The following is a 20,814-nucleotide window of genomic DNA, read 5'->3' as shown; positions in this document are numbered from 1 at the left end:
GAGGCCAGCATTACCTTGCTCCTAAAACCAGACAAAGATCCCACCAAAAAGAGAATTATGGACCAATATCCCTGATGAACATGGATGTAAAAATTCTCACCAATATACTAGCCAATAGCATCTAACAGTACATTAAGAGGATTACTCACCACAACGAAGTGGGATTTATTTCTGGGCTGCAAGGGTGGTTCAACACCCACAAATCAATGTGATACACTACATTAATAAAAGAAAGGATAAGAACTGTATGATCCTCTCAATAGATGCAGAAAAAGCATTTGACAAAGTATAGCATCCTTTCTTGATTAAAACCCTTCACAGTGTAGGGATAGAGGGAACATACCTCAATATCATAAAAGCCATCTATGAAAAGCCCAGAGAGAATATCATCCTCAATAGGGAAAAACTGGGAGCTTTTCCTCTCAGGTCAAAAACAAGACAGCGAAGTACACTATCACCACTGTTGTTCAACATAGTAGTAGAAGTCCTAGCTTCAGCAATCAGAAAACAATAAGAAATAAAAGGCATCCAAATTAGCAAAGAAGTCAAATTCTCACTCTTTGCAGGTGACATGGCACTATGTGGAAAACCCAAAAGAGGGTCCCAAAATTGCTAGAACTCATAGGAATTTAGCAATGTCAGAGGATATAAATCAATGAACAAAAATCAGTTGGATTTCTATACACCAACAAGATAGAAGAAAGAGAAATTAAGGAGTCAATTCCATTTACAATCGCACCCAAAACCCAAGATACCTAGGAATAAAGCTAACCAAGGAGGCAAAGGATCTACACTCAGAAAACTACAGAACACTCATGAAAGAAAGTGAGGAAGAAACAAAGAAATGAAAAATGTTGCATGCTCATGGATTGAAAGAACAAATGGATTGTTAAAATGTCTATGCTACCTAGAGCAATCTATTCAACGCGACCCCTGTCAAAATACCATCAACTTTTTTTACAGGGCTGGAATAAATAATGCTTAAGTTTGTATCAAACCAGAAAAGACCCCAAATAGCCAAAGGAATGTTGAAAAAGAAAATCAAAGCTGGTGGCATCAAAATTCCAGACTTCAAGTTCTATTACAAAGCTGTAATCATCAAGACAGTATGGTACTGGCACAAAAACAGACACACAGATCAATGGAACAGAACAGAGAACCCAAAAATGGACCCTCGACTCTGTGGTCAAGCAATCTTTGACAAAGCAAAAAAGAATATCCAGTGGGAAAGACTGTCTCATCAACAAATGGTGTTCGGAAAATTGGACAGCCAGAGGCAGAAAAATAAAACTGGACCATTTTCTTACACCATACATAAAAATAAACTCAAAATGGATGAAACACCTAAATGTGAGACAAGAATCCATCAAAATCCTAGAAGAGAACACAGGCAGCAACTTCTGTGACCCTGGCTACAGCAACTTCTTGATAGACACGTCTCCAAAGGCAAGGGCAACAAAGGCAAAAATGAACTACTGAGACTTCAACAAGATAAAAAGCTTTTGCACAGCAAAGCTGTGCAAAACCAAAAGACAACCAACAGAATGGGAAAAGATATTTGAAAATGTCATATCACATAAAGTGCTAGTATCCAAAATCTATAAAGAACTTATCAAACTAAAAAAAAAGAAAAAAAAGAACTTATCAACCTCAACCCCAAAGATCAAATAATCCAAACAAGAAATGGGCAGAAGATGTGAACAGACATTTCTCCAAAGAATTGAGATGCCTGGGTGGCTCTGTCAGTGAAGTGTCTGCCTTTGGCTCAGGTCATGATCCCAGGGTCCTGGGATCCAGTCTTGCACCAGCTCCTTCTCAGCAGGTAGCCCGCTTCTCCTTCTGTCTCTGCCCCACCCCCCACTTGTGTGGGCTCTCTCTCTCTCTCTGCTAAATAAATAAAATATTATTAAAAAATACAAATGGCCAAGAGACTCATGAAAAAAATGCTCAATATCACAAATACAAATCAAAACCACAATAAGATACCACCTCACATCTATCAGAATGGCTAAAATTAACAAGTCAGAAAATGCTAAATGTTGGTGAGGATGTGGAGAAAGAAGAACCCTCTTACACTTCTGGTGGGAATACAAGCTAGTGCAGCCACTCTGGAAAACAGTGTGGAGGTTCCAACAAAAAGTTGAAAGCTTTTTGAGCTACCCCATGACCCAGCAATTGCACTACTAGGGATTTACCCCAAAGATACAAATGTAGTGATCCAAAGGGGCACCTGTACCGCAGTGCTTATAACAATGTTCACAATGGCCAAACTATGGAAAGAGCCTAGATGCCAATCAACAGATGAATAGATAAAGAAGATGTGATATTTTATATATATATATATATATATATATATAAAATAGGAAATTGTGGAGTCATCAAAAAATGAAATCTTGCTATTTGCAATGACATGGATGGAACTAGAGGGTATTATGCTAAGTGAAATAAGTCAATCAGAGAAAAACAATTATCATATGATCTCACTCATATATGGAATTCAAGAAACAAAACAGAGGAGCACAGGGAAAGAGAGGAAAAAATAAAATGACAAAATCAGAGAGGGAGACAAACCATTAGAGAATCCTAACAATAGGAAACAAACTGAAGGTTGCTGGAGGGGAAGGGTTAGGGGGATGGGGTAACTGGGTCGACATTAAGGAGGGCACAGAATGTAATGAGCACTGGGTATTATGTAAGACTGATGGATCACTGACCTTTACTTCTGAAACTAAAAATACATTATATGTTAATTAATTGAATTTAAATAAAAATAAATACATGAACAAAAATAAATAACTCAAAATAAAGTAGTATACTCTTCCTTTTTGGAAATACGGATTTTTTTTTTTTAAGATTTTATTTATTTATTTGACAGACAGAGATCACAAGCAGGCAGAGAGGCAGGCAAAGAGGTGGGGAGCAGGCTGAGCAGGGAGCCCAACGTGGGGCTCAATCCCAGGACCATGAGATCATGACCTGAGCGGAAGGCAGAGGCTTAACCCACTGAGCCACCCAGGCACCCCGGAAATATGGATTTATTTTTTAAGATTTTATTTATTTATTTCACAGACGGAGATCACAAGTAGGCAGAGAGGCAGGCAGAGAGAGAGGGGGAAGCAGGCTCCCGGCTGAGCAGAGAGCCCCACGTGTGGCTCGATCCCAGAACCCTGGGATCATGACCTGAGCCGAAGGCAGAGGCTTTAACCCACTGAGCCACCCAGGCACCCCAAAATATGGATATTTTTAAATGCCAAGAGGTAACTGAAAGAGTTAAAAAGCCTTCCTTCTAAGGTTGAAGAATGAGGAGGAGCAGGGCAAGGAACAGGTATATTTTGTAATAAGCCTTTGGTAGTTTTAAACTATACATAAGTTTCTATGCAATAATAAAAACTAATTTTAGAATAAACAAAAATATAGTATAATCCTTTATTAATGAATAATGGTATAACCAGACAGGTTTTTTAAATGGGATAAATTTAATGCAATCACACAGATAATATCCATGATAAATTCTTACATTAAAAATTTAAGTATTGGGGCACCTGGGTGGCTCAGTGGGTTAAGCCGCTGCCTTCGGCTCAGGTCATGATCTCGAGTTCCTGGGATCGAGTCCCACATCGGGCTCTCTGCTCAGCGGGGAGCCTGCTTCCTCCTCTCTCCCTCTCTGCCTGCCTCTCTGCCTACTTGTGATCTCTCTCTGTCAAATAAATAAATAAATAATCTTTAAAAAAAAATTTAAGTATTAAAGAGTATAAGTAATATAAACGCATTTGTATATGAGTGGTTGCTTTTTATTAAAGGATCTAGTTCTGAACACACATCTGTATTCATAAAAAATGTCTAGGAGAATATAAGCAATGGCTTCCTTTGGGTATTAAGATATGGAATCTTTTCTTTTCACTTCATAGAATTGGTAGACAATTTATACTTTCCTCCTAAAAAGATATTTTATTGCCTTCTGTGTTAAATTTTCCTTTCTTCTTTCTCTCTGTCCATCTCATTTTATCTATCTCCCCTTTCTCTCCCTTCTTGCCTCCCTCTCTCTCTCTTTCTTTCTTTCAAGGAAAAGAAGTGTTCCCACATACCTGCCTCCTGCCGCAGCAATCCCAAAGTATCAAGGATTCGACAAGCTTCCAGTGAACACTGGATCATTGCTTCTTTTTTCTTTCCTGAATGAATGGCCTCAGCTACCAGTTGTTTTCCAGTTGAATCATCCACAGGTAATCTGTATTGGTTTGTTGGGAATCATAGCACAGTATTAAGCTCCAATTCTCATGAAAAAAACTAATGTGCTGTGATAATAGTCATTTTTTGACATGCCTTTTTAATTTCTCCATTCATCTTGTTCTATCTTGCCAAGGTCAGACTTCAAATCTTTTCCTTAGATCTCTGACCCATCCCACCCCACCTGACAACTTATCAACGCCCAAATTCAAGAAGAGCCTAAAAATAAGGTTAAAGTCACTCTTTGGGTTTGCTGTATATAACCTGAAACTGACCACTTTTCAAAATGGACATTAATGAGAACGGAACATACCTCACTCTACAGAGCCAAGTGCTATGTCCCTGTTCATCAAATTCGTATTCTAATTCTTCTCCTGTGGGAGGAAGAAAGACAAAACAATTTTAATAACATCTGAAAACTACTAGTTGAAACAAAGGGAAAAGAGAGGAAAGGTTAAGTAAGAATATCAAGTTCTCATACTACACTGAATTTCAAAGCATTTCACTTCTTTTTTTCCTAGGGATTATCATCTGATAATAAAATTAGGATGAGCCTGTGTGGCTGGTTTAGTCAGTTAAATGGCCCACTCTTGATTTCGGCTCAGGTCGTGATCTCAAGGTCCTGGGCTAGAGCCCCATGTTGGGCTCCACGCTCAGCAGGGAGTCTGCTTCAGGAAATCTCTCTCCCTCTGACCTCTCCCCTGCTTGCTTTCTCACTTTCTTTCTAAAATAAATAAATAAATCTTTAAAAAAAAAAAATTAGGGCGAAGAAAACCAAACTCAGATCAAAACAATCAACTCTCCAAAAATAGCTTTGTCCACTTTACAGCAGATTTCACACTAGATATTTAAGTTGTAGGTGTAAGCTGTTAATTTGTCACAATTGCCTCATTTTTAGAAGCATAAATATTACATGCAGAATGCAACCAGTTCATATATATATTCATATACACACAGAGATGTTCTTTCAAAGCACCTCTACTGAAACAATCCTCTGTGGAAACATTCTTTAAATCATATAAAGTGAATATCCATGTTAAGAATTACAAAAGATCAAGCCCCACATTGGGCTCTCTGCTCAGTGAGGAGCCTGCTTCCCTCTCTCTCTCTCTGCCTGCCTCTCTGCCTACTTGCGATCCTTGTCTATCAAAAAAAAAAAAAAGAATTACAAAAGATCAGGGGCGACTGGGTGGCTCAGTAGGTTAAGCCTCTGCCTACAGCTCAGGTCATGATCTCAGGGTCCTGGGATTGAGCCCCGCATCCGGCTCTCTGCTCAGCAGGGAGCCTGCTTCCCCCTCTCTCTGTCTGCCTCTCTGCCTACTTGTGATCTCTATTAAAAAATAAATAAAATCTTAAAAAAAAAAAAGAATTACAAAAGATCAGATGAATTAGAAACAAAAAATTTTACAAAGTTAGGTCAATCTCCCCACCACCACCAAGTCTAGAATCTTTTGAGAAGAATGAGATGAGTCAAAAAAAAAAAAAAAAAAAAAAAAGTCCCTTTTTTCCAACATGGGAAGACTTTTAACATTTTCAAAATAAACCTGAAGCAACTGACCACAAGGGAAGGAACTGACTAAGGAGAACAGTAGATAAAATACAGCATTTCTAAGTACCCTGAAGATCTACAAAACAACACTGCTATGGATACCTTTTACTGGCAGGATCAGAATCTGTTTACATACCTTCTCGGTCAAAAAAACCTTGGAGAGCCTTTTTTGGATCCTTTATATAAAACGCCTCCCTTTCCTGCTGAAACTCTAAGACAATGGGGTTCTCTTCAGCCTCATCTTCTACAGCATCTTCTCCTACAGGATATGGAAAAGAAAGAAAAGACAGACAGGGGAAGAGACTGTCTTAATTATGCCCACTTTCCATTCAGCCTGCATGCAGATACAATTACCAATTAAAAGAAAGGTGGGGGGTGGGGGAGAAAGGGGCAAACACAAAATCACCAGTATAAATACCTTTAGTTTTTCTAAATTGTGTAACAAATTAAAACTTGTTTTCATGGCATCTTGGGTTTTTTTTTTCCTGCTTATTTTTTTGTTTGTTTGTTTGTTTTCCCTCCATCACTATATTTTAAAAACAAAATCACCTACCACATTGTCCATGGAAAAAAATCTAAGCTTCTTGGCTGGCATTCCTGCTCTAGATTACCTGGGTCTAATATTCTGTCTCTAATACAGTTTCTTAATATTTACTGTATCTATCAAATAGACGGGTCTACTCATCACTCCCTTAAAATAATCAATCCTGCCCAGAAAACCATTCTCAACACTCAGCTTCCTGCGGGCTAATATTCCTTTCCTTCAAGTTTCACCTCAAGACCTGTCTGTTTGTAAAGTTAAAAACCTTCCCAAATTTTAAGTCAGTGTTGCCCAACAGAAATATAATGAAAGCCATACATGATGTTTTTCATTTTCAGGGCATCTGGGTGCCTTAGTCTGACTCCTGATCTTGGTTCGGGTCATATCTCAGGGTTGTGGGATCCAGTCCCTCCTCAGATTCCACGCTCAGTGCAGAGTCTGCTTGAGATTCTGTTTCTCCCTCTCTTTCTACCCCTCCCCATCCTCATGCTTGTTCTCTCTCTAAATAAGTAAATAAAATCTTGAAAAAAAGAAGGCTTTCATTTTCTAGCAGACTTGTTAAAAAGGAAAAACAGGTAAAATTATCATGTAATCAGTATAAAAATATTATGACCATTTCACACTCTTTTTTTACACTGAGTCTTTGAAATCTAGAGTGTATGTTACATTTATAACACAAGTCAGTTTGGACTGGCCAAACTGTAAGTGTCCAATAACCACATGTGGGTAATGGCTACCATACTGGACAGCGCAGGTCTAACTCCTCAATGGTTACTCCATTCTCTGAACCTTTACTCTGGCATACTTATGGTTTCTAGCTTTTGTTTTGCCATACAAAAGTAATTTCATAATATTTATCCAGTCTTCCCAACAACATATTAAGGTCATCTTCTTTTTATATTCCAAGATCCTGAACACCCATACTCCAAAATGTCTGGCATTAAGGAAACTTCAATTCATTCCTCTGGCTAAGGGACAAGCATTCTCTGATTAGCTATCTCACATTTCAGGGAATTTACATAAAGTACAAAAAAATTTGAGGGACTATCCTAAACATTCCATGTTATTTGATTGAATCTAGTCCCATACCCTCCAGTGATGATCATCAAGATCAGTACTACATATATGACACATAAAAAATATATACATAAATATACATATATATATAAAGATATATATATATATTCAAACTGTAAAAATAAATTAGTTGTGCGCTGAGGAAGAATTCTGAACAAGGGAGTGCGCTGTAAAACCATTAAAAGAAATCCTTGGGTGCCTGGGTGGCTCAGTGGGTTAAGCCACTGCCTTCGGCTCAGGTCATGATCTCAGGGTCCTGGGATCCAGTCCTGCATGGGCTCTCTGCTCAGCAGGGAGTCTGCTTCCTCCTCTCTCTCTCTCTGCCTGCCTCTCTGTCTACTTGTGATCTCTCTCTGTCAAATAAATAAATAAAATCTTAAAAAAAAAAAAAAAGAAATCCATAGGGCCCATAATTCAATTTTTTGACATGAGAAAAGTTAAAAATCTCAGTGGGTTTTAATAATCTCATGTCCAAACTGTATTTGTCTCACCTATCTCAAAAAGTCATGAAAAGCTGTATGACAGAAAACAATTAAGAATACAACTAGTCATGAATTTAAAATATTAACCTCTGGCAGCAATTTTAATTTCTTACCCATTCCCCAGGTGCAGCCCATCTCATCATCTTGGCTACTAGTACTTCTCTTCCCTTCGGTGGCATCCATTTCCTCCTCGTCCGAGTCTTCTCCTAACATCTTCTTCTCCAACATCATTTGCTGCTGCTTTCGCAGTTCTTTCAGTTGCGTTACGGTCAACTCGGATTCTGCTTCCCTGTCTTCCTCTGGTCCCTGACGAGCCAAGCGAAAGAATTCTTTCAGAGCTCAGCATTGCTGGAGTCACTTTCAGAAGTCTGGCAATGCACACAGAGGTCTGAGAGGGGCCAGACTCCCCTTTTGTCATCGCTCACGGGGAGACTCGCCTTCCTCAGCGAAAGCTTACGGAGCTCTGGAACCCAGCCCCGTGCGCCGCACAGATCGCAATCCTAGGTTTTTCTACTTACCTGAAGAAGAAAGAGCCGGGTGCTACCTCCAAAGCGAAGAACGTGCCCGACGTGGACGCGACAATAGGTGCGCGGTGGGATGCGAGTTTTGTTCAGGAAAGTGCCGTGAGTGCTTCCCAGATCGTAAAGGTAGAAGCCCGGCCCGTGGCCGTCGCACTCTCCTTCGAGGCCGGACGCCCGGTGCTGCAGCACGGCGTGGTACCGGGACACCGAAGGGTGCTCCAGGCACACGTCGCAGCTAGACAGCCTCCCGAAAAGGCAGCAACTCGTCCCTTTCAAGCTACGGGTGCCAAGGATGGTACCACCCTTGAGCGTCTCTAGGCTGTAGGGGGCTGTCGCGGGGCCGCCCCACGGAGGCTCTCGGTAAGGGGGAGCCCGAGCCGGGCCGCCGAGAGAAGGAGCCGCTGTGGGGGGCTGCGGCTGCTCCTTCGGTGGACTCCTGGTGCCCCCGCTGTCCGGCCGCGGTGGCGGGACGTCAGGCTCCGCGGAATCGGGCTCTAGCAGTGCCGCGGGCCTTTCCTTCTTCGCCTCCTCAGGGTTTGAAGGATTGGAGGCCGGGGTCTTGTCGCGCACAACCGGAGGCACCGGCAACGTCGGCTTCTTGAAGTCGTCACTGAGGTCTTGCAAAGCCAGAGGCTCGGACTGAGAGGAACTGTCAGCCATCCTCGGTCAGATGCAGGCTCGAAATCCGTTCCTGGGAAACCTCCCCTTCGGTCTCTAAGTTCCTCTCCACGCTCGCTTCTCTCTCTCTCTCTCTCTCTCTCTCTCTCTCTCCCTCTCTCTCTCTCTCTCAGCTCCCAGTAGCTTCTCTGGGCAGCAATAGCGGAGTTGCTCCTCCACCCACAACGTGACGAAGAGGTGAAAATCACTGGAAGGATAAAGAGGAAAGGGCCGCCAAGGCTCCGTGGGAACGGGGACATCTTTAGAGGTTGCAACCGGCTGGTAATCACTTCCTGTGGCATACCCTGATTGAGAAGAAGCGCTTCCGGCGACCCGGGACCACTAATCAACAAGCCCGCCTTCCGGGCCCAAGGCGACCCTCCCCTCAGGCCTTTCGGAATCACACGGTTGTCCCCCCCCAGCTCCTGTGACGCTGCGGTAAACAGCGCTTCCCTGCTTCGGTCAAGGTTCAGACCTCCTCATCTCCCGTCCGGCCCCGGCAGCAGGTGACTCCAGGAGCCCCCGAGGGACCTGGGCATTCTTTGAACTTGCGCTGCGTATTCTTGCTCTTTTCGTTGAAATTAAGGAAGAAGGTGATTGGGTTTGGCTGGGCGGGGGGCCGGGGGGGTGTCCTTCGTTGATCCGTTTCTTTGTTAACTCTTTTGTTGTTGTTGTTTCCCGAAACCAATTACTGAGATTGCATAGTGTAGTGGTTAAGAGCGCAGACTCTGGAACCTGTCTTCGTTTTCTCCCTCCCACATTTGTGACATTGGCAAGACTTCAGCTTCCACATCTAAAAAAATGGGATAATTGAGGAAATTGAATTAAAGAATAAAGGCAAAGCCTGGCACATAGTAAACACTCAATAAATGCCAGATATACGGTGTACCAGACACGGTACAAAGATCATCATGGGGGGGGGAGTTAATGGGAGAATAAACTCGATTAAGGTAAGTCCTAGTTTAAATCCAGGTATAAACGCTGTGGTGGAGACATGGGAAGCGCTGTGAGAATATAAAGAAGGGAGATTTACTGGGGAGGTGATGGAGACTGGTGACTTAAACTATCCATAAGAGTGAATACAAGTCTGCCAGGGATGTGGTGGGCAGCAGGACACTTCTAGCAGAGATCACAACTTAAAGGGTCAACTGGAAATGCATGACATTTTCAAGAAATTGAATAGTATGCTATTGTTAGAACTAGGGTAGTGATTTCCTCCAGGAAGCTCCCTCTTTGTGCTTCCACTGTGTCTGTGTGGTTAGAACATCCCTTACTGCACACTTTCTTTCTTTTTTTTTTTTTTTTAAAGATTTTATTTATTTATTTGACAGAGAGAGATCACAAGTAGGCAGAGTGTCAGGCAGAGAGAGAGGAGGAAGCAGGCTCCCCGCTGAGCAAAGAGCCCGAAGCGGGACTCGATCCCAGGACCCCGAGATCATGACCTGAGCCGAAGGCAACGGCTTAACCCACTGAGCCACCCAGGCGCCCCTACTTCACACTTTCATATGGAAAAAATGTTGTTTATATTTCTCTCCTTCACCTCAGGTCAGGGATCTTGCAGTGGTCTTTGTCTCCTTCTATAATGCCTGGCCCTTGATAAAACATTTGTTGAACTTGGAGAGACCTATGGGCAATGAATCTGGAAAGGTGGGTTGGAGCCAGATTGCAGATTTTGATGAATGGGAGGCCCAAGAATTCTGGCTGACTTTTTTTCCAGTAGGCAACAAGAAGCTATTAGATCTGAAATTAGATCTGATTTTTTACAAGATTAAGTCTGGCAGCACTGGAGAATAGATTATATACAAGCAGAGACTAGAGTAAGGGATACTAATTAGGAGGCAGCAGAAATCACTCAGATTCTCCCCTATATGTGTCAGAAGTTGAATGTGTAAGACCATTTAGATTACTGGTCAATAAATTTTCCATCAGGACCAGGGAAAGGATTGCCTGTGTTTGACACACACAGAATTAAGAACCACCTCTTCCTGATTCAGGACAGATGTGTCAAGCTACTCAGAGAAATATTCCAGATCGCATTTAAGTATCTTTCCTTGCAAATTGTTCAGGATTGAGCATGATGATAGTTATAGTAATGAGATGGTAAACATGGACACTAACGCTCCCAATACTATTGCATCTTTTAGACTACTAATGACCCAAATTCCACCTGTGGTTCAGTCCAGCAAGAATCACCATTGTTTGTGACTGTGATGACTGGCATCTAATGGTTTTATTTCTCTTAATCTCTTCAGGGAGAACATCTGTTCCTACAGTGTTGCTGACCCTGACATTTTCTGAGTGGTCTTGCACAGCCTACTTTTTATATAAATAATTGGCAAGACTTCATATTTTTCACTACAGAAGCCTACATCCTAGAGATTTTAAAACATTGCTTTTAGGTTACAACTACATTTAACCTGAAAGCTCTTCCTTTCTTATTCCAAAATGTTGAGATACTGGGGAGAGATACCAATCTCATCAAGCCAGACCAACAGAAGTTCCTTTGACTTGCTCCCACGGGAATTCCGTCTGGTCGAAGTCCATGACCCCCCACTGCACCAGCCCTCAGCCAACAAGCCCAAGCCCCCCACAATGCTGGACATCCCCTCAGAGCCGTGCAGCCTCACCATCCATACTATTCAGCTGATCCAGCACAACCGACGTCTGCGCAATCTCATTGCCACAGCTCAGGCCCAGAGTCAGCAACAGACAGAAGGTGTAAAGACTGAAGAGACTGAACCTCTTCCCTCTTGCCCTGGGTCACCTCCTCTCCCTGATGACCTCCTGCCTTTAGATTGTAAGAATCCCAATGCGCCATTCCAGATCCGGCACAGTGACCCAGAGAGTGACTTTTATCGGTAAGACAAGGCTGCTTTGCTGTATCTTACTTTTCTCAAAAAAAATCTTCACAACAGCACTGTTAAGCATATAATAATATTTCCATGAGGAAACTGAGGGTAAGGGTAATTGACATGGTTGAAGTTGCTCAGGTAATTAGGAAGTCTAAGACTTGAATCCTGAACTTCTAATCCTCCTTCCTTTTTTTAAAAAAAACATGATATTAATCTTTTTTAAGAGTTCAGGTCATTTGGAATGTAGAATGTCCCACTCACTGGATATGCTGATTATTTCCTCAAGATTAGATTCAGGTTAAATATGTTTGGCAAAAATGAAAAAAAAATTCAAAATAAGTAAAATTGTATAACACTTATTGCATCTGCTATTGATGGTAGTAGTTACTACTACTTTGATTGTCCCAAATTAATGAGAAAAAGACAGAAACGGACTTAATATATAAGGGTTGCAGTTGGGCCAGATGAAAACCAGATGATGTCCTGGTGCACAGTTTAACTGAAGGTTCTGAAGTCTTGAAATAGTGGACATGGCAGGGTTAATTGTACCATTACAGGCATGGCACATGTTTGTACAGATACGGCCAACTTCAAAAAACTTGTTCTGCACTGATTAGTACCAAGTTTACATTTTGAAGGCAATTTAGCTTGAATAAAATAATATTGTCCATCATATTAAACTGATGGTGTTATTTAGAATTTTGTAGTTTTGCATCAAACTTCTAATTGTTTACGACCATCAAAGGGAGGCAGAAGATAGGAATTTTCAGGGGACAAGTAAATAATTAGAAGTTTACTAAAAGTTATTTTTAGGAAATCAGACAGCTTTTTGAATTTTTTTTTTTCCTAGAAATCTTGAGTAGGGGTAAAATGGTGTATTATGAAGAACATGGGATCTGAAGTCAGAAGCTCTACCTTCTGATAATACCAGAACAATTTCTGGCAGGTCAGCCCCTCTGAACCTCAGTTGCTCAAACCTGCCAGATGGGAATCATAGTATGGACTTACTGCCCATTTCTGTGCACAGGATAGGATAAAAGTGCTTTGTAAACTCTAAACATTTTAAATTGCTTTTTTAAAAGTGAGTTGCTCTCCCAGTTTTACAAATGGCCTGCTGTAGTTGTGTAAGACTCTCCTAACTGGGACTGTGAATTTCTGAAACTCCAAGTATCATCCAGCAGATGAGGAGACTATGTTGTGATGGAATAACTAGAGCACTCTGGATCTGGACCTGGGCTATCCTGTTACAGGTTATTATACTCTAAAAGTGATCAAAACTGAGCAGTTGGTAAAAGGAAACTTCTATTCATCTGATACACTTTTATATTGTTTATTATAGACATGTATTGCCTGTGAAGACTTTATGTAATTGGAGGAGCTCAGAGAGGGCTGTGGGTTGTTGAGACACGCCCTGGCAGCAGCAGGATGAAACTGGGCTCTGTAGCTGCAGAGAATCCCCCTAGTAAGCTGAGCCAGTGGTTCGACTGAAATTGTAAAACTCCTAGGGAGACAGGACAGCTCACCCCTTTGCAAGAGCACTAATAACCGTGCCATGTCTCCCCTTTCAGGGGGAAGGGGGAACCTGTGACTGAACTCAGCTGGCACTCCTGCCGGCAGCTCCTCTACCAGGCAGTGGCCACAATCCTGGCCCACGCGGGCTTTGAGTGTGCTAATGAAAGTGTCCTAGAGACTCTCACCGATGTGGCACATGAGTATTGCCTCAAATTTACCAAGTTGCTGCGCTTTGCTGTGGATCGAGAAGCCCGGCTGGGGCAGACTCCTTTCCCTGACATTATGGAGCAAGTATTCCACGAGGTGGGCATTGGCAGTGTGCTCTCCCTCCAGAAGTTCTGGCAGCACCGCATCAAAGACTATCACAGTTACATGCTGCAGGTGAGGTCACCCTGGGAGAATCGGGTAAACCTGTGTAATCCAGGGGTGTTCAGCGGGATCCCACACTTGCCCCAGAGAGTAGAGCATGGGGTCTTGGAACAGACTGGACAGGTCTGCTCTCCTCAGGGCCTTCGGTGTGTTCCACTGGCTTCATCGCTGGCCTCGCCAGCCCCTGGGGCCTCCTTTAATCAATGAGTGGCCGCATTTATTGATAACGCTTTTGCTGGAAGAAATTATAGACAGGAATATGGAGTCTGAGAGCATGTGGTTAGCATGCTTTATTCAACAAGTAGTTACTGAGTGCCTACTGTGGGTCAGGCACTGTGGGGGTCAGCAGTGAATAAGACAGATTCCCGGAGCTTGCATTCTTGAGCGGGAAACAAAAACAAGTAAGTAAATAATGACCAAAACAATTTTGGGTGGCATTAAGCGCTATGAAAAGCAAAACCAATCAGAATGAGGTGATATTACCCAAGGGTAAATGGTTACAGCCAGAAATAATCTAATCTCTTCAACCCTTGTGGCCTTCAGCAAGTCATTTTTTTCATTATTTTGGTTTCCCCAAATCTAAAATATGAAAAGGAATTTTTAACACCCCACAAAAAAGTCTTTGCTAAGTGATCCAGATTTCCTACACCCTTCATTATCCATGTAGAGTCCTATGTCAGCTGTTTGTTTTTACAGCCAGAAATGTGATCTTTTGAACCCATTCTGATTTATCTTTAACAAAGTCTCTTTTACCTTTATGTAACTTTTAATTAATGACACACACACTCTCTGCTAAACACCTTTTTTTTTAGTGTGTCTGTCATTTACACATGCAGACTCAACACCTTAAATTCCTTCCATGTGTCTACTATGCTCAAAAAAAAAAAGTTAAAAAAAAATTCTTCCCATTGGCAGTGGTAGCTTTATGCACATTCCTATTATGTTGGCTTTTCCATGGGATGCCATAAGCTAACCATCTACCTTGCTTTTAACATGCCTTTGAAAAACTGACTCTTGCTTGCCAGCAGATTAGTAAGCAACTATCTGAAGAGTATGAAAGGATTGTCAATCCTGAGAAGGCCACAGAGGACACTAAACCTGTAAAGATCAAGGAAGAACCTGTAAGCGACATCACCTTCCCTGTCAGTGAGGAACTGGAGGCTGACCTTGCTCCTGGAGACCAGTCACTGCCCATGGGGGTCCTCGGGGCTCAGAGTGAGCGCTTCCCATCTAATCTGGAGGTCGAGGCTTCGCCACAGGCTTCAAGTAAGAGAAAGTAGCTGACTCTGATTCTGGGAGATGGGCCTGTCTAAGCACTTTTTGCATTTTGGAGTCAAACTCTGGAGATGAGAGAAAAAAATGGAGGTGGGCCAGAGAATGGCAAGTCTAAAAACAAAAACAGCCTCACTGATCTAGATAAAGCAACATTCTTCTCTTTGAAATTAGTAAAGGGAGGACTAGCACAACTTTACAGGCATTCTTTAAAACAATTCCTAGTTAGGCTGTAGATGCTGTGTGTGCTCTCCTGTTGAGGACTGGAGCTAATTTAGCTGACCTAGCTGGGTGAGCAGATGCCTCTTCGTCCCTTAATGTGGCATATATGTCTTTACTGATGCTTGTACTAGTAAGACAGCTTCCAGATAGACGGGGGAAGGCTAATTGCTCAAGGCTGTTTGAACCATTGGGCTTCCTTGCTAGAGTGCCCCAACAGATTGGAGCTGAAAGGGACTAAAATATGGCTATCCAGCCAGAGGCAACGGGCTTCTTCTTCCAGACAGACTCTGTGATCACCTTGGGAACCAGGATGACTCGATCCTTAAGTCAGTTAGATTGCAAATTTGTCTACTCAGTTCTACACAAATATAAATTGTCATTTCATCAATGCACAAGTGATACAAGTAACATCCACACAACAAAGGCCACATTTTTTAAAGTGCTGGGCAGAGAGCCTTTTCCCATGAAGAGGTCATAATCACAGAACAGCATTGCCAGAACAGAGACAGGAGGGCCAGAGAGAGAGTGTTGCGGTTTTAGAAGCCATGTCTGTTTTCAGCAGTCTGGGAACTTCTGCCAGCGTTGTGTAGTGGTAACTTCGTAATGTGAGAGAGGACCAGGGACCCAAACAAAAAGGCAGGAAAACAGGAGAGCATGAGGGAAGGAAGAAATGAAGGCAAGAGAGGAGGAAGGGAGGGACGGAGGAAGGAAGAAAAGAAAGGACGGAAGGGACTGAAGCCCTGAACAAGAGCCTGTGGATGTGCCTGCCTTTGGGCCACGAGACAGTGAATGATCCCACCTGCGTAGCTTTATTTCCCTGGTTTAGGCCCAGTGTCAGGTGGGTGAGGTGGGGTAAAGGAGGGTGGAGGAAGTGGAAAAGAAAATATTCCGAGTTGGTAGTTTTGGGACCAGAGAATAACAACCATATTCTCCAGCCAGGCAGAGTCAAAGTGAAGTCTGAGCTCAAAGGCTAGGAATCTGCCCTGGGTGAAATGTTCTGCCGCGTTCCAGCCGTGGCTTACCACTGGTTGTATTCTCTTCCATTGCTAGGCACTGAGGTCAATGCTTCCCCACTTTGGAATCTGGCCCATGTGAAAATGGAGCCTCAAGAGAGCGAAGAAGGCAATGTCTCTGGGCATGGTGTGCTAGGCAGCGATGTCTTTGAGGAGCCCATGTCCGGGATGAGTGAAGCTGGGATCCCCCAGAGCCCTGATGACTCAGACAGCAGCTACGGTTCCCATTCCACAGATAGCCTCATGGGGTCCTCCCCTGTTTTCAACCAGCGCTGCAAGAAGAGGATGAGGAAAATATAAAAGGAAAAGAGGAGACTTTGTCTCCAGACCTACAAGACCAAACAGAAAACCTTGATGCATTCAAATTTGTTTCCATGCAGGGTGATTTGACTCTTAACTCTTAAATACAGTGGATCTTCCTGATTTCATTGGAGCTGGATTTAACCAAACAAGTTTGCATTTTACTTACACAGCCAGTTTTTGTACTTTTCCACAACCAGGCCACCTTTCACAGACAGCTCACAGTACTGGGATGGTAATCGGGAGACCAGAGCACTGTCCCTGACTGGTGTCTTTGCCTTCGCACAACTGAAAAGAATCATACTGTTTGGCTCCATATCGCAGGGATGTTGTACAGATTGAGATCCTCATCAGACTTCAAAGCTGTGCTTGAAAAGACTCAAATATATACTGATATCAGAAGCCAGTTTTTTCATTGAATTTCCTTCACTTTGGGGTCAGATCATTGGGAACCCAGTACTAAAACCTAAGAGGAAATAGCTAATCCCCTTACCCATCAGTAGTCTTTTTTTAAGCAGTTTTTGCTGCTCATGTCTTAGGAAACCAAGGGTCTGTGATGCTCCTTTAGACAGCCCTCCTGATCTTGTGCACATCATTTCTTCTTCCTTCTTTTTTTTTTTTTTTTAAGATTTTATTTATTTATTTGACAGAGATCACAAGTAGGCAGAGAGGCAGGCAGAGAGAGAGGAGGAAGCAGGTTCCCCTCGGAGCAGAGAACCCGATGTGGGGCTCAATCCCAGAACCCTGGGATCATGACCTGAGCCGAAGGCAGAGGTTTTTTTTTTTTTTTTAAGATTTTTATTTATTTATTTGATAGAGATCACAAGTAGGCATAGAAGCAGGCAGTGAGGGGGAAGCAGGCTCCCCGCCGAGCAGAGAGCCCAATGTGGGGCTCAATCCCAGGACCCTGAGATCACGACCTGAGCTGAAGGCAGAGGCCTAAACCACTGAGTCACCCAGGAGCCCCCAAGGGCAGAGGTTTTAACCCACTGAGCCACCCAGGCGCCCTTTCTTCCTTCTTTTTTATTAAGTAAACTCTGCCCCTCAAACTCATGACCCCAAGAGAGTCACATACTCTTCCGACAGAGCAGCCAGGCCTGTCCCTCATCTTCCCTTGTTGCACTTACTCCATCTACTTTCATCCTTTCTGTCATTTTATTTCCATTCAGATTTTTTAAAAAGATTTTATTTATTTATTTGATAGAGAAATCACATGTAGGCAGTGAGAGGGGGGAAAGCAGGCTTCCTGCTGAGCAGAGAGCCTGATGCAGGGCTCAATCCAGGATCCTGAGATCATAACCTGAGCCGAAGGCAGGCGCTTACCCACTGAGCCACCCAGGTGGCCCCCATTCATATTTTTTTTTACAGACTTTATCAGAAAGAGAAAAAGAGCAGCAGGCAGAGGGAGAAGCAGACTCCCCCTGAGCAAGGAGCCCACTATGGGGCTCCATCCCAGGACCCCGGGATCATGACCTGAGCAGAAGGCAGATGCCCAACTGAGCCACCCAGGCGCCCCTCTGTTCAGAGTTGTGAAAATGTTTCACAAATGTACCTTTTTTCAGTTGTTTCCTTCATCTCCTCCCTTGGAAATGAGCAAGCAGGACCTGTCCAAGGACAGACTTGGGCTAGCTGCATTTGCTGCATCTACTCCGCCATTGGAGGGCAGCGGGCTGCGCCTCGGCCAGGATGGCGGCAGCTGCGCTGTGCTCCTGCGGGCTGGGCAGCCTCTCAAAGGCAAACAGTACCCAGCTCTCTCCACATCCTGTCCTCAGCTTTACATTGTTACCCATCACAGTATCTGCCCCGCTTGGCATCGGATAGTCGTGGTCAGTGTTTATGAAGTGAATGATTCACATGGGAATTACTAGGAGTAATGAGCAAATGTGAGCCTTGGTCGTGGCTGCCAGCATGTTAAATGCTGCTGAAATTTGGTTTTGGGAGACAGAATACGGTCTTTTGAAATTGACAGCATTCTTTCAGGAGACCAAAATCAAGGCACAACTTGAATTAATACGTTATTGAATGCCTTCAATGTCCCAGGCACTGAGAACAAAGGTGAAAGCAGGGGCACCTGGGTGGCTCAGTTCAGCTCAGGTCATTGTCTTGGGGTCCTGAGATGAAGCCCCGTGTGTTTCTCCTCCTGTCCCTCCCCACTCTCACGCTCTAATAATACTTAGGGGAAAAAATGAACCCAATAGCCATGAGATTACAATGTAAACTCTCAATTTGTAAATTGGCTAATTGCACAATCGCTAGCACACTTCTCTAAACTCCCATTCCATGCTTAGCTGCTTTTTCCCCTATTTATGAAAGTAAACATCAGGCAGGTTCCATAAAGTAGTCATCTAGCATTTAATTCGTTCTTTAGTGAACATTTATTGAATACCCATCATATACTGGTTCTTGTGCAAGGGACACCAAGATGAAGAAGACTTTGTCCCTGTCCTACGGAGTGGGAGCTTAAGGCACAGGCCAGACAAGTTGTTGTTTTGTTCTGTTTTGTTTTGTTGTTAAATAGTAGTTCTATGCCTGGCATGGAGCTCAATGTGGGGCTTGAACTCATGACCTTGAGACCAAGGCCTGAGGTGAAGAGTTGGGACGCTTAATCAATGGAGTCACCCAGGCGACCCCAGACAAGTTTTTATTATTAAAAGAAGTATTCAAAGGCACTAAGGGGGAAAACCAAGTATGTTCTGAGTCTTGCTCTGCAAATAGTTTCCTCTTGAAGAGGTTCAATATTTTAAGACGAGTGGTTTCTAGGTATAGAATATTGAAATTAGGGGCACCTGGGTGGCTCAGTTGGTTAAGCAGCTGCCTTCAGCTCAGGTCATGATCCCAGAGTCCTGGGGTCGAGCCCCACATTGGGCTCCCTGCTCAGCCGGGAGCCTGCTTCTCCCTCTCGTGTGCCTGCCACTCTGCCTACTTGTGCTCTCTATCAAATAAATCTTTAAAAAAATATTGAAATTAGTATCTACAGGTATATAATGTATAGGTACAGAACACTGAAATTAATACTTAATGGCAAAATAAAATACTTTTAGACTATTTACATTGGAGTATAAGTACCAGATGGTCAAGGTTAGGTACTCTGATAAAGCAGGTCATTTTAAGATACCTGAGATTCTCCTGGCCTAGAACTGTCACAGGATATTTTAGCTAGAGCAGTTCTCAAACTTAACGTACATAGGAACTCCCTGAAGGATTTTTTTTTTTCTTAAGATTTTGTTTGACAGGCAGAGATCACAAGAAGGCAGAGAGGCAGAGAGAGGGGAGGAAGCAGGCTCCCTGCCAAGCAGAGAGCCCGATGTGGGGCTCGATCTCAGGACCCCGGGATCATGACTGAAGGCAGAGGCTTTAACCCACTGAGCCACCCAGGCGCCCCCCCTTGAAGGATTTATTAAAAGAGATGTCTAGGTACCACCCCCAGTTTCTGATTCAGGTCTAATTAATTCGATGACAAAACTAATCCAAACAATAAGAAAATTCAGGGGCACCTAGGTGGCTCAGTTGGTTGAGGGACTAATTCTTGGTTTTGGCTCAGGTCATGATCTCATGGGTCATGGGATCGAGCCCCACACTGGGCTCCTCGCTCAGCAGAATCTGCTTTTAATTCTTTCTAACTTCTTTTTTTTTTTTATTTTTTTAATTCATTTTATTTATTTATTTGAGAGAGAATGAGTGAAAGAGAGCATGAGAGAGGAGAAGATCGGAGGGAGAAGCAGACTCCCCAAAGAGCTGGGAGCCTGATGTCTGGGATCATGACCTGAGCTGAAGGCAGTTGCTCAACCAACTGAGCCACCCAGGCACTCATTTCTTTCTAATTTCTAACAATCTTCCAGGTCATGCTGATGCTTCTCGTCCAGTGACCACACTTGAGAACCAATGAATTGGGGTACAGATTACACAGGGATAAAATTCCTTAAGAGAAATGCACTATGTTCTAAGATACTATGAAGAATGTGGAGGCAGGGCAAACCTTACTACGGCTATTATATATGGAATGTGCACCTGACCCAAATCCATGGTCTTTGAGTAAATCACAAAGGATACTTTGCCTTAAAGTATAACACAAACAATACCTAGCTCTGTACCTGGTTACTTGGTATGTGTACATGGGAGACTTTAGTAAACATTCCCTCTTTACTGAGACGGGTTTGGACATGTGGCTTTAAACCTTTGTGTTGAATAGAAGAGAACCTATCTGCAGTTACATAATTTTCTTA

The 20,814-nt window shown here is 43.1% G+C and overlaps 2 protein-coding genes across 4 annotated transcripts in view; one reads left to right on the top strand and one right to left on the bottom strand.

The window, feature by feature from the left end:
- Nucleotides 1-9,272, bottom strand: part of SLC4A1AP (solute carrier family 4 member 1 adaptor protein) — a 34,287-nt gene extending 25,015 nt beyond the window's left edge. Inside the window, exons 1-5 of the mRNA XM_059405348.1 lie at nucleotides 8,392-9,272; nucleotides 7,987-8,179; nucleotides 5,910-6,032; nucleotides 4,538-4,598; nucleotides 4,086-4,225 (exon numbers count right to left, since the gene is read on the bottom strand). Of these exons, the coding sequence (XP_059261331.1) occupies nucleotides 4,086-4,225; nucleotides 4,538-4,598; nucleotides 5,910-6,032; nucleotides 7,987-8,179; nucleotides 8,392-9,054 (1,180 nt within the window). The 5' untranslated portion in view covers nucleotides 9,055-9,272. The remainder of the gene's footprint in view (nucleotides 1-4,085; nucleotides 4,226-4,537; nucleotides 4,599-5,909; nucleotides 6,033-7,986; nucleotides 8,180-8,391) is intronic.
- Nucleotides 9,273-9,369: 97 nt separating this feature from the next.
- SUPT7L (SPT7 like, STAGA complex subunit gamma) lies at nucleotides 9,370-16,993 on the top strand. 3 transcript variants are annotated; one of them, XM_059405352.1, is made up of 5 exons: nucleotides 9,370-9,557; nucleotides 11,304-11,909; nucleotides 13,472-13,796; nucleotides 14,810-15,050; nucleotides 16,329-16,993. In XM_059405352.1, the coding sequence occupies exons 2-5, from the start codon at nucleotides 11,497-11,499 to the stop codon at nucleotides 16,589-16,591; spliced, it is 1,242 nt and encodes a 413-aa protein (XP_059261335.1). In that variant the 5' UTR covers nucleotides 9,370-9,557; nucleotides 11,304-11,496; the 3' UTR covers nucleotides 16,592-16,993. The 3 variants fall into 3 exon arrangements, with proteins under 3 accessions (XP_059261335.1, XP_059261334.1, XP_059261336.1); XM_059405351.1 differs by having other exon boundaries at nucleotides 9,370-9,644; XM_059405353.1 differs by having other exon boundaries at nucleotides 9,371-9,644; nucleotides 14,813-15,050.
- Nucleotides 16,994-20,814: the final 3,821 nt, after the last annotated feature.

This window comes from Mustela nigripes, chromosome 7 (genome assembly GCF_022355385.1).
Source record: "Mustela nigripes isolate SB6536 chromosome 7, MUSNIG.SB6536, whole genome shotgun sequence".
NCBI classification, from domain to species: domain Eukaryota; kingdom Metazoa; phylum Chordata; class Mammalia; order Carnivora; family Mustelidae; genus Mustela; species Mustela nigripes.
Note: the sequence above shows the minus strand (reverse complement) of the source record. Positions and strands in the feature narration are given on the sequence as shown.

Excerpts from the sequence above, each read along its gene's own strand:
- SUPT7L (XM_059405352.1), top strand. The coding sequence starts at position 11,497 with ATGTTGAGATACTGGGGAGAGATACCAATCTCATCAAGCCAGACCAAC. Across the intron at positions 11,910-13,471 it reads CCAGAGAGTGACTTTTATCG|GGGGAAGGGGGAACCTGTGA; the intron begins GTAAGACAAGGC and ends CTCCCCTTTCAG. Across the intron at positions 15,051-16,328 it reads GGCTTCGCCACAGGCTTCAA|GCACTGAGGTCAATGCTTCC; the intron begins GTAAGAGAAAGT and ends TTCCATTGCTAG.